The 14,922-nt window shown below is 48.1% G+C and overlaps 2 protein-coding genes across 3 annotated transcripts in view; one reads left to right on the top strand and one right to left on the bottom strand.

Moving 5' to 3' along the window:
- Positions 1–14,922, bottom strand: part of coro7 (coronin 7) — a 227,002-nt gene that overhangs the window by 124,938 nt on the left and 87,142 nt on the right. The gene's annotated exons all lie outside the window — the stretch shown is intronic.
- The window catches only part of vasnb (vasorin b), a 52,727-nt gene that overhangs the window by 16,351 nt on the left and 21,454 nt on the right, over positions 1–14,922 (top strand). Inside the window, exon 1 of one of the 2 annotated variants that reach the window (XM_073060077.1) lies at positions 14,624–14,847. The exons of the other annotated variant lie outside the window; for it this stretch is intronic. Coding sequence (XP_072916178.1) covers positions 14,813–14,847 — 35 coding nt within the window. The 5' untranslated portion in view covers positions 14,624–14,812. Of the gene's footprint in view, positions 1–14,623; positions 14,848–14,922 lie in introns of those variants that run through there. 2 annotated transcript variants of the gene reach the window in all.

The raw sequence follows: 14,922 nt of genomic DNA, 5'->3' as shown, positions 1-14,922 counted from the left end.
TTTTGAGGAGGTTACAAGTGAAGTGGATGAAGGGAAGGCAGTGGATGTTGTCTACATGGACTTCAGAAAGGCCTTTGACAAGGTCCCGCATGGGAGGTTAGTTAGGAAGATTCAGTCGCTAGGTATACTTGGTGAGGTAGTAAACTGGATTAGACATTGGCTTATTGGGAGAAGCCAGAGAGTGGTAGTGGAGGATTGCTTCTTTGAGTGGAGGCCTGTGACTAGTGGTGTGCCACAGGGATCAGTGCTGGGTCCATTGTTATTTGTCACCTATATCAATGATCTGGATGATAATGTGGTAAATTGGATCAGCAAATTTGCTGATGATACAAAGATTGGAGGTGTAGTGGACAGTGAGGAAGGTTTTCAAAGCTTGCAGAGAAATTTGGACCAGCTGGAAAAATGGGCTGAAAAATGGCAGATGGAGTTTAATGCAGACAAGTGTGAGGTATTGCAGTTTGGAAGGACAAACCAAGGTAGAACATACAAGGTAATGGTAGGGCTCTGAGGAGTGCAGTAGAACAGAGAGATCTGGGAATACAGATAGAAAATTCTCTAAAAGTGGCGTCACAGGTAGATAGAGTTGTAAAGAGAGCTTTTGGTACATTGGCCTTTATAAATCAAAGTACTGAGTATAAGAGTTGGAATGTTATGGTGAGGTTGTATAAGGCATTGGATGAGGCCGTATTTGGAGTATTGTGTGCAGTTTTGGTCACTGAATTACAGGAAGGATATTAATAAGGTTGAAAGAGTGCAGAGAAGGTTTACAAGGGTGTTGCTGGGACTTGAGAAACTGAGTTACAGAGAAAGGTTGAATAGGTTAGGACTTTATTCCCTAGAGCATAGGAGAATGAGGGGAGATTTGACAGAGGTATATAAGATTATGATGGGTATAGATAGAGTGAATGCAAGCAGACTTTTTCCACTGAGCCTAGGGGAGAAAAAAACCAGAGGACATGGGTTGTAAGGGTGAAGGGGGAAAAGTTTAAAGGGCATATGGGGGGGGGGCTTCTTCACACAGAGAGTGGTGGGGGTGTGGAATGAGCTGCCAGATGAAGTGGTAAATGCGGGCTCACTTTTAACATTTAGGAAAAACTTGGACAAGTACATGGATGAGAGGTATATGGCGGGATATGGGCCAGGTGCAGGTCAGTGAGACTAGGCAGAAAAATGGTTCGGCACAGCCAAGAAGGGCCATAAGGCCTGTTTCTGTGCTGTAATGTTCTATGGTTCTAGGAGATCACATGAAAGCCTCCAAGATTCCAGTAGAAGTGGACAGAGTAGGTGTAGAATGTTCCCAGAGCAAGTGGTCAGAGTCTTAAGGAGAGGGATGAACCACATTGGGCTGAGATGGAGAGCCTGTAGGGTTTTCAACCACAGAAGACTGCTGAGGACAAATCATTAAAATATATTCAAGCAGAGCTGGCCATTTTTCCTAGGGCTGAGGGAATGAAGGGTGGGGCAGCACTGTAGCACAGCGGTTAGCATATCGCCTCTCAGTGCTAGCAATCACCGTTTCAGGTTCAATTCCTGCCATTGTCTGTAAGGAGTTTGTATGTTCTCCCAGTGACCACATTCCATAGACATCCAGGTTAGAAGTAGTAAGTTGTGGGCATGCTATGTGACACTTGCAGGCTGCCCACCACAATCTTCACTGATTTGATTTGATGCAAATAACACATTTCACTGTACATTTCGATATACATGTGACAAATCTTTCTTTAGTCTTCTGGGAAGACAAATGAGGGCAGATTTTCACTGAGAATGGTAGGATGCTGGGGACTGTTGTAGTACAGATGGACCTGACAGTACAAGTACATGGTTCCCTGGAAGTGGTGTAACAGGTTGACAGAGTGGTGAAGATGTTTGACACACCGGCCTTCATCAGTCAGGGTGCTGAGTATGTGAGCTGGGGTGATACGTTGCAGTTATACAAATGTTGGCAGGCTGCATTTAAAATATTATGTTCAGTTTTGGTACCTTGCTATAGGAAAAGGATGTCATTTAGCTAGAAAGAGTGCAGAAGAGGTTTATGAGGATATTGCTGGGAGTCAAGGTCCTGAGTTATAGAGAGGCGTTGAGCAGGTTGGGACATTTTTTACTGGCGTGTACGAGACTGAGGGACACTTGGACAGGTACACGGAGTGGGGCTGGAAGTCCTGCTTCTATGACTCTAAGGTAGATAATCAGGTCACATCCCGCTGTTGTTTGTGGGATCTTACTCTGCATCCCATGAGAAGCAGCCTTCACCCATTTGGCTCCCTTCTCTGCTATCCAATTACCGAGCAGATCACTGAGCTCACTCACTCTGCCCTGAACCCCTCGCCCCAGAATCCCTGTCTCCTAAAAGCCAGTGAACTCACCAGCCAAGCATCCAAGCCTGGGAGGCAGAGAATTCTGAAGATTCACACAATGACTACGCCTCACTGGCTGTGAAGTAACTTGGACATCCAGAGGTCAAGAAAGGGTTTTAATTCCCAGCCTCCTCATAATGACTTGTCGTCCAGAGACTGCTAGTGGAGGAATGAGTGTGGGTGAAAGCCTCCCTCGCTCCCTCCAGCAGTGGCTGGAAGGGGATGGACATTAGTCACTGTAAGAAGGTGCCGTCCCCAGGTTCCTGGCAGATCCATGAGAGCTGAGGTTCACTGACTCGAAGAAACTACTATCAGCCACGCAGTAGTCCCGTGAGCTCGGATCTTGGTCCGCAGCCCAACAGAGACTGCACGTGCCAAACAGTCAAGCACAACTATTCATTTGACAAAACAGGATGGTTGAGCTGGAGGAGTTGGCTGGCTACTCTCCAAACATCAGCGAACCAGGAGCGGGTGGCTGGCAGCTGTACAAGATTGACGAGAGATCAGTGTTTCCGAAGAATCTGCATCACTGAGGCCGTTCAGCCCTCTGAACCAGAATCACTGACAAACGTTGTGAAACTTGTTTTGTGGCAGCAGTACAGTGAAATAATAAATGTACTACAAATTACAAGGTATCATAACAAGAAATTCTATTTAGTGAGGGGGTGGATGGGTTTCAGAATCAGGTTTAATATCACTGACATACAGTATGTTGTGAAGTGGCGGCAGTACAGACATAAAGTTACAATAAGAAATATACAGAAAAATCAGCGGTGTAAACAGAGAGCAAAAGTATTGAGGGAGTGTTCATGGGTTCATTGTCCATTTAGAAATCTAATGGTGGAGGGGAAGAATCTGTCCTTAAAAAAGTGTGTGTGTGCCTTCAGGCTCCTGTACCTCTTCTCTGATGGTAACAGTGAGAAGAGGGAACGTCCTGGGTGCTGAGGGTCATTAATGATGGATACCACCTTTCTGAGGTTGAGATAGTCCTAGCTTTGCTCTCCCTCCAGATCTGTGGATGCTTTTCTGTCCAGGGAATATTGAATGAATGGTTCCCTGAATACCCTGACTGGAGTCTGCTTCCTCTACCACACCTCTGCAGAACCACGCCTCCCTCGCATTTTGCTTTGCCAAGTTCTGCAGATCTATAGCTAGAAACTGCAACAGGACCCTCGAGTCCCTCCACGCGTCGATAGGACCGCAAACTGGCATGAATCACATCCACCTCCCTTGCTGATTATTGCAGTAATCTACCCTCACTGCTCTCCACCCCCACCAACTAATCTCCACCGATTCCCACCCCCACTCCCTTTTAAAGAGATGTTTAGATAAGCACATGAATGTGAGGAAAATGGAAGGACATGGACATTGAGTAGGCAGAGGGATTAGTGTAGTTGGCCATTTGAACTAATGTAATTAGTTCAGTACAACATTGTGGGCTGAAGGGCCTGTTCCTTTGTTGTACTGGTCTATGTTCTATGTCTGAGCAGGTCACCAGCTGACACGCTTAGCCATGCTCAGCCCACCTCACTCATCAGAGAGCAAGAATAAAGGCTCTTTCATTGTCCACGAACCCGCGCTTCCTCCCAGCCACCCAGTCACTGGGGTGAGAGGTAATCTCCTCTGCATATTTCATTCCTGTGGGCTGAAAATATTCTGCATTCAGATCCCACCCTCTCTGATTTCACAGGTCCTTCAACACTAGCTCACTATTGCTCTTTTTGCATTATTTATTCATTTATATTTTGTAACTTATAGTAATCTTTATGTCTTCTGCTCCAAAGCAACATATTTCACAGCAAGCATCAGTGATAATAGACCTTATTTCACACACACAGCTTAGTTCCAGTTCAATTCCAATATAGAAGGCAGGAGAATGGGATTCCAGCTCAAGTCTGATATAGAACAAAGAATAGTACAGCACATTACAGGCCCTTCAGCCCACAATGTTGTGCCAACCCTTAAACCCTGCCTCCCATATAACCCTCCACCTTAAATTCCTCCATATACCTGTCCAGTAGTCTCTTAAATTTCACTAGTGTATCTGCCTCCATCACTAACTCAGGCAGTGCATTCCACGCACCAACCACTCTCTGAGTAAAAACTTTCCTCTAATATCCCTCTTAAACTTCCCACCCCTTACCTTAAAGCCACGTCCTCTTGTATTGAGCAGTGGTGCCCTGGGGAAGAGGCGCTGGCTGTCCACTCTGTCTATTCCTCTTAATATCTTGTATACCTCTATCATGTCTCCTCTCATCCTCCTTCTCTCCAACGAGTAAAGCCCTAGCTCCCTTAATCTCTGATCATAATCCATACTCTCTAAACCAGGCAGCATCCTGGTAAATCTCCTCTGTACCCTTTCCAATGCTTCCACATCCTTCCTATAGTGAGGTGACCAGAACTGGACTCAGTACTCCAAGTGTGGCCTAACCAGAGTTTTATAGAGCTGCATCATTACCTCGCGACTCTTAAACTCTATCCCTCGACTTATGAAAGCTAACACCCCATAAGCTTTCTTAACTACCCTATTTACCTGTGAGGCAACTTTCAGGGATCTGAGGCCATGTACCCCCAGATCCCTCTGCTCCTCCACACTCCCAAGTATCCTGCAATTTACTTTGTACTCTGCCTTGGAGTTTGTCCTTCCAAAGTGTACCACCTCACACTTCTCTGGGTTGAACTCCATCTGCCACTTCTCAGCCCGCTTCTGCATCCTATCAATGTCTCTCTGCAATCTTCAACAATCCTCTACACTATCCACAACACCACCAACCTTTGTGTCGTCTGCAAACTTGCCAACCCACCCTTCTACCCCCACATCCAGGTTGTTAATAAAAATCACGAAAAGTAGAGGTCCCAGAACCAATCCTTGTGGGACACCACCAGTCACAACCCTCCAATCCAAATGTACTCCCTCCACCATGACCCTCTGCCTTCTGCAGGCAAGCCAATTCTGAATCCACCTGGCCAAACTTCCCTGGATCCCATGCCTTCTGACTTTCTGAATAAGCCTACCGTGTGGAACCTTGTCAAATGCCTTACTAAAATCCATGTAGATCACATCCACTACACTACCCTCATCTGTATGCCTGGTCACCTCCTCATAGAACTCTATCAGGCTTGTTAGGCATGATCTGCCCTTCACAAAGCCATGCTGACTGTCCCTGATCAGACCATGATTCTCTAAATGCCCATAGATTCTATCTCTAAGAATCTTTTCCAGCAGCTTTCCCACCACAGATGTAAGGCTCACTGGTCTATAATTACCCGGACTATCCCTACTACCCATTTTGAACAAGGGGACAACATTTGCCTCCCTCCAATCTTCCAGTACCATTCCCATGGACAACGAGGACATAAAGATCCTAGCCAGAGGCTCAGCAATCTCTTACCTCACCTTGTGGAGCAGCCTGGGGAATATTCTGTCAGGCCCCGGGGACTTATCCGTCCTAATGTATTTTAACAACTCCCAACACCTCCTCTCCCTTAATATCAACATGTTCCAGAACATCAACCTCACTCATATTGTCCTCACCGTCATCAAGTTCCCTCTCAGTGGTAAATACCGAAGAGAAGTATTCATTGAGGACCTCGATCACTTCCACAGCCTCCAGGCACATCTTCCCACTTTTATCTCTAATCGGTCCTACCTTTACTCCTGTCATCCTTTTGCTTTTCACATAATTGAAGAATGCCTTGGGGTTTTCCTTTACCCTACTCGCCAAGGCATTCTGATGCCCCCTTCTTGCTCTCCTCAGCCCCTTCTTAAGCTCCTTTCTTGCTACCCTATATTCCTCAATAGACTCATCTGATCCTTGCTTCCTAAACCTCATGCATGCTGCCTTCTTCCACCTGACTAGATTTTCCACTTCACTTGTCACCCATGGTTCCTTCACCCTACCATTCTTTATCTTCCTCACCGGGACAAATTTATCCCTAACATCCTGCAAGAGATCCCTTAACATCAGCAGGAGAATGGGATTGAGAGACATAAAGAATCAGCCATGATCCAATGTGGAGCAGAATCAAGATTATATATTCAATATCGTTTAATGTCATTTCTAGTACACAAGTGTAAAGGAAAACAAAATAATTGTTACTCTGGATCTGATGCAGCACAAAAATTCAGTAAGATAAAGATCACAATAGATATAAATACGTAAGATAGCTTATATACAGAGATTGACTGTATGTCTATTAAGTCATGCAAGGGATGGGAGTGTCTGTACACAAGGTGACAGACAGGAAATGATAAAGTAGTGGTGGCTGGAGGGTGAAGGGGTGAGTTAGTGGGTGCAGGTGTTGATCAGCCTTACTGCTGGTCCTGGTGTCAGTTGGTAGGGTGGAGATAAATGCAAGCCACTCCTTCCCTCCATGAGCCTGGAGGTCACCATTGGGCAGGATGTACACCTGTTTAGACCCCCCACTCCCTGATCAGGGTCAGGTGAAGCCATGGGAGCAGCTGATGTATACACAAGTTCTGGTTATGCTATCACTAACACCAGGCAGACAATCTCTTGAGAGTATTGATAATGGCTGGGGCCACTCATCTTGTAAAGACACTGCCCAGAAGGCAATGGCAAACTACTTCTGTAGAAAAATATGCCAAGAACAATCATGGTCATAGAAAGGCTATGATCACCCATGTCATACGACTCGGCACATAATGGTGCTGGTGTGGATGCTACGTACCTCCTCCCTGGCAGTGGGACAGACAGTTCCATGAGCAGGGTAGGTGGGATCCTTCATGTGTTATTGGCTTTTTTAGCACCTTTCTGAACATACGTCCTTGACTCAATGGGCCAGCTGATCTGAGCAGGAGAAAGGTACATACTAAAATTGGCTTATTATTGTCACATGTACTGAGGTACAGTGAAAGGCTTCTGTTTAGCATTTCACAAGGGATAAAAATAACAGAATGCAGAACGAAGTGTCACAGTTACAGACAGAGCACAGTGCAGGTACACAGTAATGTGCAAAGGCCACAATGAGGAAGGGGGTTGAGAGGGCTGAGCTGACTCGATGGGCTAAAAGGCCTGATTCCACTCCTATGTCTCACGATGTGAAAGTCTGGAACTGGAGCAGTGGACAGCTACATTGCCCGGTGGGCGATTCCCACAGTCAGTTCCCCCCTCAGTATTGCCCCTTTTAACAGAACTACAAAAGTTTATTTACAAAAGAAATATACAAATATTAAGTATTTTCAAGACAGTGAGTAAATTAAAATGTGATTATTACTGTCTATATAATAGTCAAATCCTGGGGGGGGGGCACCATTCTCAGAAATCCCCCACTGTACTCATTGTGAACACGTGCTCCCTCTCCAAGGACAGCTGGGTACAAACATATCCCTGGAAGAGGGGCAGGCAGAACTCTCAACTGACCATCACCTACACCCATGAACGGCCATTTTGGCCCAGGAGCAAGCCAACTACGAGATCCTCCGAGCACCTGCCTCTTTCCGTACTGGGCGCCCATGTGTAAGGAACGCAGGGTGAAGTGCTACGAGAACCTGAGCTGCCCCTTCAGATATTCAAACAGGGGCTGCAACCTGTCACACTCTGTGTAGACACGGTGCACTGACCCCTCCCGGACACAGTACAGCCAGGTGTCCATATACACGGTGCACTGACCCCTCCCGGACACACACAGACAGGAGTCCATATATACGGTGCACTGACCCCTCCCGGACACAGTACGGACAAGTGTCCATATATACGGTGCACTGACCCCTCCTGGACACACACAGACAGGAGTCGATATATACGGTGCACTGACCCCTCCCGGACACAGTACGGACAGGTGTCCATATATACACAGTGCACTGAACCCTCCCGGACACAGTACGGACAGATGTCCATATATACACCGTGCACTGACCCCTCCCGGACACACACAGACAGGTGTCCATATATACACCGTGCACTGACCCCTCCCGGACACAGTACAGACAGATGTCCATATATACACTGTGCACTGACCCCTCCCGGACACAGTACGGACAGGTGTCCATATATACACCGTGCACTGACCCCTCCTGGACACAGTACGGACAGATGTCCATATATACAGTGCACTGACCCCTCCTGGACATAGTACAGACAGGTGTCCATATATACACCGTGCACTGACCCCTCCTGGACACAGTACGGACAGATGTCCATATATACAGTGCACTGACCCCTCCTGGACATAGTACGGACAGGTGTCCATATATACACCGTGCACTGACCCCTCCTGGACACAGTACGGACAGATGTCCATATATACAGTGCACTGACCCCTCCTGGACATAGTACGGACAGGTGTCCATATATACACCGTGCACTGACCCCTCCTGGACACAGTATGGACAGATGTCCATATATACAGTGCACTGACCCCTCCTGGACATAGTACGGACAGGTGTCCATATATACACCGTGCACTGACCCCTCCTGGACACAGTACGGACAGGTGTCCATATATACACCGTGCACTGACCCCTCCTGGACACAGTACGGACAGATGTCCATATATACAGTGCACTGACCCCTCCTGGACATAGTACGGACAGGTGTCCATATATACACCGTGCACTGACCCCTCCTGGACACAGTACGGACAGATGTCCATATATACAGTGCACTGACCCCTCCTGGACATAGTACGGACAGGTGTCCATATATACACCGTGCACTGACCCCTCCTGGACACAGTACGGACAGATGTCCATATATACAGTGCACTGACCCCTCCTGGACATAGTACAGACAGGTGTCCATATATACACCGTGCACTGACCCCTCCTGGACACAGTACGGACAGATGTCCATATATACAGTGCACTGACCCCTCCTGGACACAGTACAGACGGGTGTCCATATATACACCGTGCACTGACCCCTCCCGGACACAGTACGGACAGGTGTCCATATATACACCGTGCACTGACCCCTCCTGGACACAGTACAGACAGGTGTCCATATATACACCGTGCACTGACCCCTCCTGGACATAGTACAGACAGGTGTCCATATATACACCGTGCACTGACCCCTCCTGGACACAGTACGGACAGATGTCCATATATACAGTGCACTGACCCCTCCTGGACATAGTACGGACAGGTGTCCATATATACACCGTGCACTGACCCCTCCTGGACACAGTACGGACAGATGTCCATATATACAGTGCACTGACCCCTCCTGGACATAGTACGGACAGGTGTCCATATATACACCGTGCACTGACCCCTCCTGGACACAGTACGGACAGGTGTCCATATATACACCGTGCACTGACCCCTCCTGGACACAGTACGGACAGATGTCCATATATACAGTGCACTGACCCCTCCTGGACATAGTACGGACAGGTGTCCATATATACACCGTGCACTGACCCCTCCTGGACACAGTACGGACAGATGTCCATATATACAGTGCACTGACCCCTCCTGGACATAGTACGGACAGGTGTCCATATATACACCGTGCACTGACCCCTCCTGGACACAGTACGGACAGGTGTCCATATATACACCGTGCACTGACCCCTCCTGGACACAGTACGGACAGATGTCCATATATACAGTGCACTGACCCCTCCTGGACATAGTACGGACAGGTGTCCATATATACACCGTGCACTGACCCCTCCTGGACACAGTACGGACAGATGTCCATATATACAGTGCACTGACCCCTCCTGGACATAGTACGGACAGGTGTCCATATATACACCGTGCACTGACCCCTCCTGGACACAGTACGGACAGATGTCCATATATACAGTGCACTGACCCCTCCTGGACATAGTACAGACAGGTGTCCATATATACACCGTGCACTGACCCCTCCTGGACACAGTACGGACAGATGTCCATATATACAGTGCACTGATCCCTCCTGGACACAGTACAGACGGGTGTCCATATATACACCGTGCACTGACCCCTCCTGGACACAGTACGGACAGGTGTCCATATATACACCGTGCACTGACCCCTCCTGGACACAGTACAGACAGGTGTCCATATATACACCGTGCACTGACCCCTCCTGGACATAGTACGGACAGGTGTCCATATATACACCGTGCACTGACTCCTCCCGGACACACACAGACAGATGTCCATATATACGGTGCACTGACCCCTCCCGGACACACACAGACAGGTGTCCATATATACACCGTGCACTGACCCCTCCCGGACACAGTACGGACAGATATCCATATATACACCGTGCACTGACCCCTCCCGGACACAGTACGGACAGATATCCATATATACACCATGCACTGACCCCTCCCGGACACAGTATAGACAGGTGTCCATATATACACCGTGCACTGACCCCTCCCGGACACACACAGACAGGTCTCAGTGAACCTGCTTAGAAACCCGCTGCACTGTGCTGTCCTGTGTAACGCCTTCCACCCACGTTTGCAATGTACAGGGAAAGAACCTTCACATAAACAGGTTTCCACTGGGGACCTCCTCCACTGCCAGACAGTAAATCAGATCTTCAAAGTGAGGAGGTAAGGAAGTGAAAGGCGTGCAAGAGCACGGAATCTCACTTTGTGTGGGACTTTCTCCCACGTGGTATCACGAGGCCTGGCTCCAACGAGCACTTCCAGTTCAGTCCGTCAGGTGGTGGTGCATCCAGAACCACCCCACTTCCTCAAGCACCCTCGACATCCATTGTGATAGGACTGGGACCAGTCCCCATCGCAGCTGGAGCACTCTGTCTGGATGAGACCAGACCCCATACCCTCAACAGCACTTGTAAAACCGAGGCAGTTCCCTCAAAGAGGTGCAGCTGTCCACCAGAAGAAGTGAATCGCCAGCACGTGCCATCTCGGAGGGTTGTCGCTGTACAGGCCTCTCTGCAGGGTCCTGAGGTGGAGAGACGCCATCTGGGTGCGCACACCTATCAATGACTGACTGCCCTCCACGATCGGATGACTCAAGACCGCAGGAGAGACCGAATGCCTCCTGTTGCCCCCGAATAAGTCCACCAGCATCTTCTGGGTCCTGGAGACAAAAGAAGTGGGTGGGACTGAAGTAACCAGCCATTACCATCTTCGTGGAGGTGACCAGCTGACATTACCAATACCCTTTCCTGTTTTGATTTGCACGAAGGAGGCCTGACCAGTGCCCCAGCCAGGCAGAGGTTTTGGTCTCCAAGTCCCACCAGTTTACTGGCCAGGTCTCCTCCGTCAAGCCCACAAACACCCCCAGGTTGAGAAGATGCATGGTGCTCCACACAAAGGGTCTCAACCCCTCCTGTAGGGAGTCCACCTGCTACTGACCACCAAGAGGCCAGCACACTTTTCCCAGTTGACCCTTGTAGAGGATGACCCTGCTGAGTCTCACATCCTCTGCAAGTCAACAGGTCAGTGACGATGAGGAGGATATCATCAGCATAAACTGAAAGGACAACCTCCCATTAACCTTCTACAGAAAAGGCACAGGAAGGCTCTACACAAATAGAATTCAGCTATCCTGTCATGGGGCACTGTTAAGGACCCGTTAACCTTAACGAGCCACTCTGCAGCACTGTACAATAGACAGGCACAGGCAATGTGGCTTGAGCCTGAATGCTTGCAGGGTCCCAAAAAGACACTGATGGTTCAGCCGTCAAACGCCTTCTCCTGGTCAAGGGAGAGAAAGGCAACTGACAGACCAGCCTCTTGGCACAAGTAAATCAGATCCCGGATGAGGTGTATACTGTCCTGGATGGACCATGTAGGACTGGTCAGGGTGGACCACTTGAACTAGCACGGAGCCCAGGCCATCAGCCATCGCCTGGGCAGAGATCTTACACTCCGCACTGTAGAGAGAGACTTCATAAGCTGTAACTATTGAGACCAAAACCTCCACATATGACTGCAGTGCCGACATCTTGGAGCTGCAACCTACCATAACAGTCCACTATGCAGTCAGAAATTCAAAACTTCAAACACCACTGCTGGGATATTACACAGTTCTACACCCAGTGGAACACCAACAAGCAGTCAAAAAGAAACAGTTCAGAGACAGGGTGGGAAGGGGAAAAGGAGTGGGTAGGCAGGGAAGTCACCTCCGCACCATCCGTACTGCTGCAAACTACGATAACATCTCCCAGGCCAGTCTGCTCTTCCTCTGGCCGCTCCAAAGTCTTCAGTACCGCCCCACCCACAGTGTGACCCACTCTCAGTATCACCCCCCCCCCATCGTATGACTCTCCATCAGTTCTGCCCTTCCAAAATTGTGGTGCTCTCTCAACTGCAAGCTCCTCCATAAGGACATGAGACACAGGAGCAGAATTAGGCCCTTTGGCCCACTGAGTCTTGTCCACCATTCCATCATGGCTGATTTACTTTCCCACTTAATCCCATTCTCCCATCTTCTCCCCTAACCTTTGACGCCCTGACAAATCAAGAACCTATCAACCTTTGCTTTGAATATACCCAATAACTTGGCCTCCACAGCCTCTGGCTAAAGAAATTCCTCATCTCTGCTCTAAATGGATGTCCCTCTGTTCTGAGGCTGTGCCCTCTGGTCCTAGACTCCCCCGTTATAGGAAACATCCTCTCAACATCCAGACCACCTCTCCAACAGAGTGGCTTCTCCCAACACTGCGCTCTTGCAGGGGGCAGCTGGAAGGCAGCAGCATTCACTCATGTGAGAATAAACATTCCAGCCAATTTGGGTTTCTTTGTAATTGTATTCAACCCCCTTCCTTTCATTTCAGCCTTGTTAAGTCTTGACACAAGCACAGTGATGGCAAAGCTCTCTGCTTACCTTGGTCCAAGAAAACTGTCTATTGATTTAGACAGATGCTGTTAAAGGAACAGTATTAATTTAGTGTTAGTTTTGCTCTGTTGGCCTAGTGTTTATTACTTTCTTAGTTCTTATTAAAACTCAGTGAATTGTTGTTCCTTTTCTGTATCTCTCCCTCTGCACTTGAGCTATCACTGTACTCCTATCACCTTTTTACACACACTGCTGTACATTCTCAACTCCTTTACCTGTGTACAAGGTGTGGGCAGAATCCAAACAAACTGGATTGCTCAGTCTCGGCTCCACACAACAAGGAAATAAAGCATACTGCAGACGTTCTATGGAATGCCTCTTCTGGCAGAATAGCGAGTCTTAATGCAGGAGGAAGTTGAGCGCAGATAATTTACTCAAGATAACCAGAGACAGAAGGTGGAGATTGAGATTCAGTTTCACTGCATGAACGTTCAGTGATGTTACAAACTAAATCATTCTACAGAGCAACACACACAAAACGCTGGAGGAACTCAGCAGGTGAGGAAGCATCTATGGAGGGAATACCGAGACCCTTCATCAGGACTGGAAAGGAAGAGGACAGAAGCCAGAATAAGAAAGTGGAGTCTTAATGAAGTGTCCCAGCATTTTGTGTGTGTTTCTCCAGATTTCCAGCATTTGCAGAATCTCTTGTGTTTATTCTACGGTGTAGCCTGTATGTTGGAACTGGACTGTATTGACAGTCAGAAAGTGTAGACGATTCAGTTAAGAGGCTGTGGGGTGGAATAAGTAAATGGAGGGCCAGTAACATCAGGAAGGATCCGACCCACCCTGCTCATGGACTATTTATCCCACTCTCATCAGGGAGGAGGCTACGCAGCATCTAACCAGGACCACTAACTTCAAAAACAGTTCCTTTCCCCAAGCAGTAAGGCTCATGAACACCCCCAACCACCACTACTTTATCATTTCCCGTCAGAATCACTTTATGTACAGGCACTCCTGTGCCTGGGGTCACTTTATATTCATACATTCAACGTATACAAGGTATTTTATGTGTTTATATTTATTGTGCTTTTTTTTGTGCTGCATCATATATGGAGTAACACTTTCCTTTACACTTGTGTACTGGAAATGACATTAAACAATCTTGATTCCTGAAAAACTTATTTTTTGAACTATTCCAGAGCTTCTTCTGGGACCTACCAGATTATACTGCAGACCAAGTGACTCCCAAATGGAGTCTGTGGACTGAGCAACGTGTGACTTTGAACTGTTTCTGCTGATCCAAGCAGCCTGTGGGTTAGGTTAATGGTGTTAAATGCCAGATGCTGTGTACATGTCAAATATCAGAATATTCAAATATGGGGGAAGCAAAGCTGCCCACGGAATTTTTCTTCTCATTTGTCACTCTCTTCAAGAAGCCAGCACATATCAAAACATTTCATGGAAACGTTGCCACATGGCATTCAAAGGGTTAACGTGGCTCCAGTCAGAGAGGAGTGGTGATTCCAGCTCCCTCCCACTCTCTGAGTGGGAAGCCCAGCCCGCACTCATTAGTACTGCTTCTGCCTGAACCGTGGGAGGACTGAGTGCCGCGGTGATGCTGTCTGCTGTTCCGTGATCCAGAGGGTGAGAGCCTCGTGTCACTCTTGCACCGAGACGTGCTGCCAGTCCCAGGAGGGAAGATCTTACACCCACACATCAGAACAGTATGCCTGTCTTTCCTCAGTCAGCATGGCCAGCAAGGTAAGACTGGTGATATGTCTCTGCCATCGATCGCGCTCTCTCTCTCTCTCTGCGCCTGGGTCCCGGTCAGTGAAT

Source organism: Hemitrygon akajei, chromosome 11, assembly GCF_048418815.1.
Source record: "Hemitrygon akajei chromosome 11, sHemAka1.3, whole genome shotgun sequence".
Classification (NCBI taxonomy): Eukaryota; Metazoa; Chordata; class Chondrichthyes; order Myliobatiformes; family Dasyatidae; genus Hemitrygon; species Hemitrygon akajei.
This window is presented reverse-complemented; position numbering and strand designations above follow the sequence as displayed.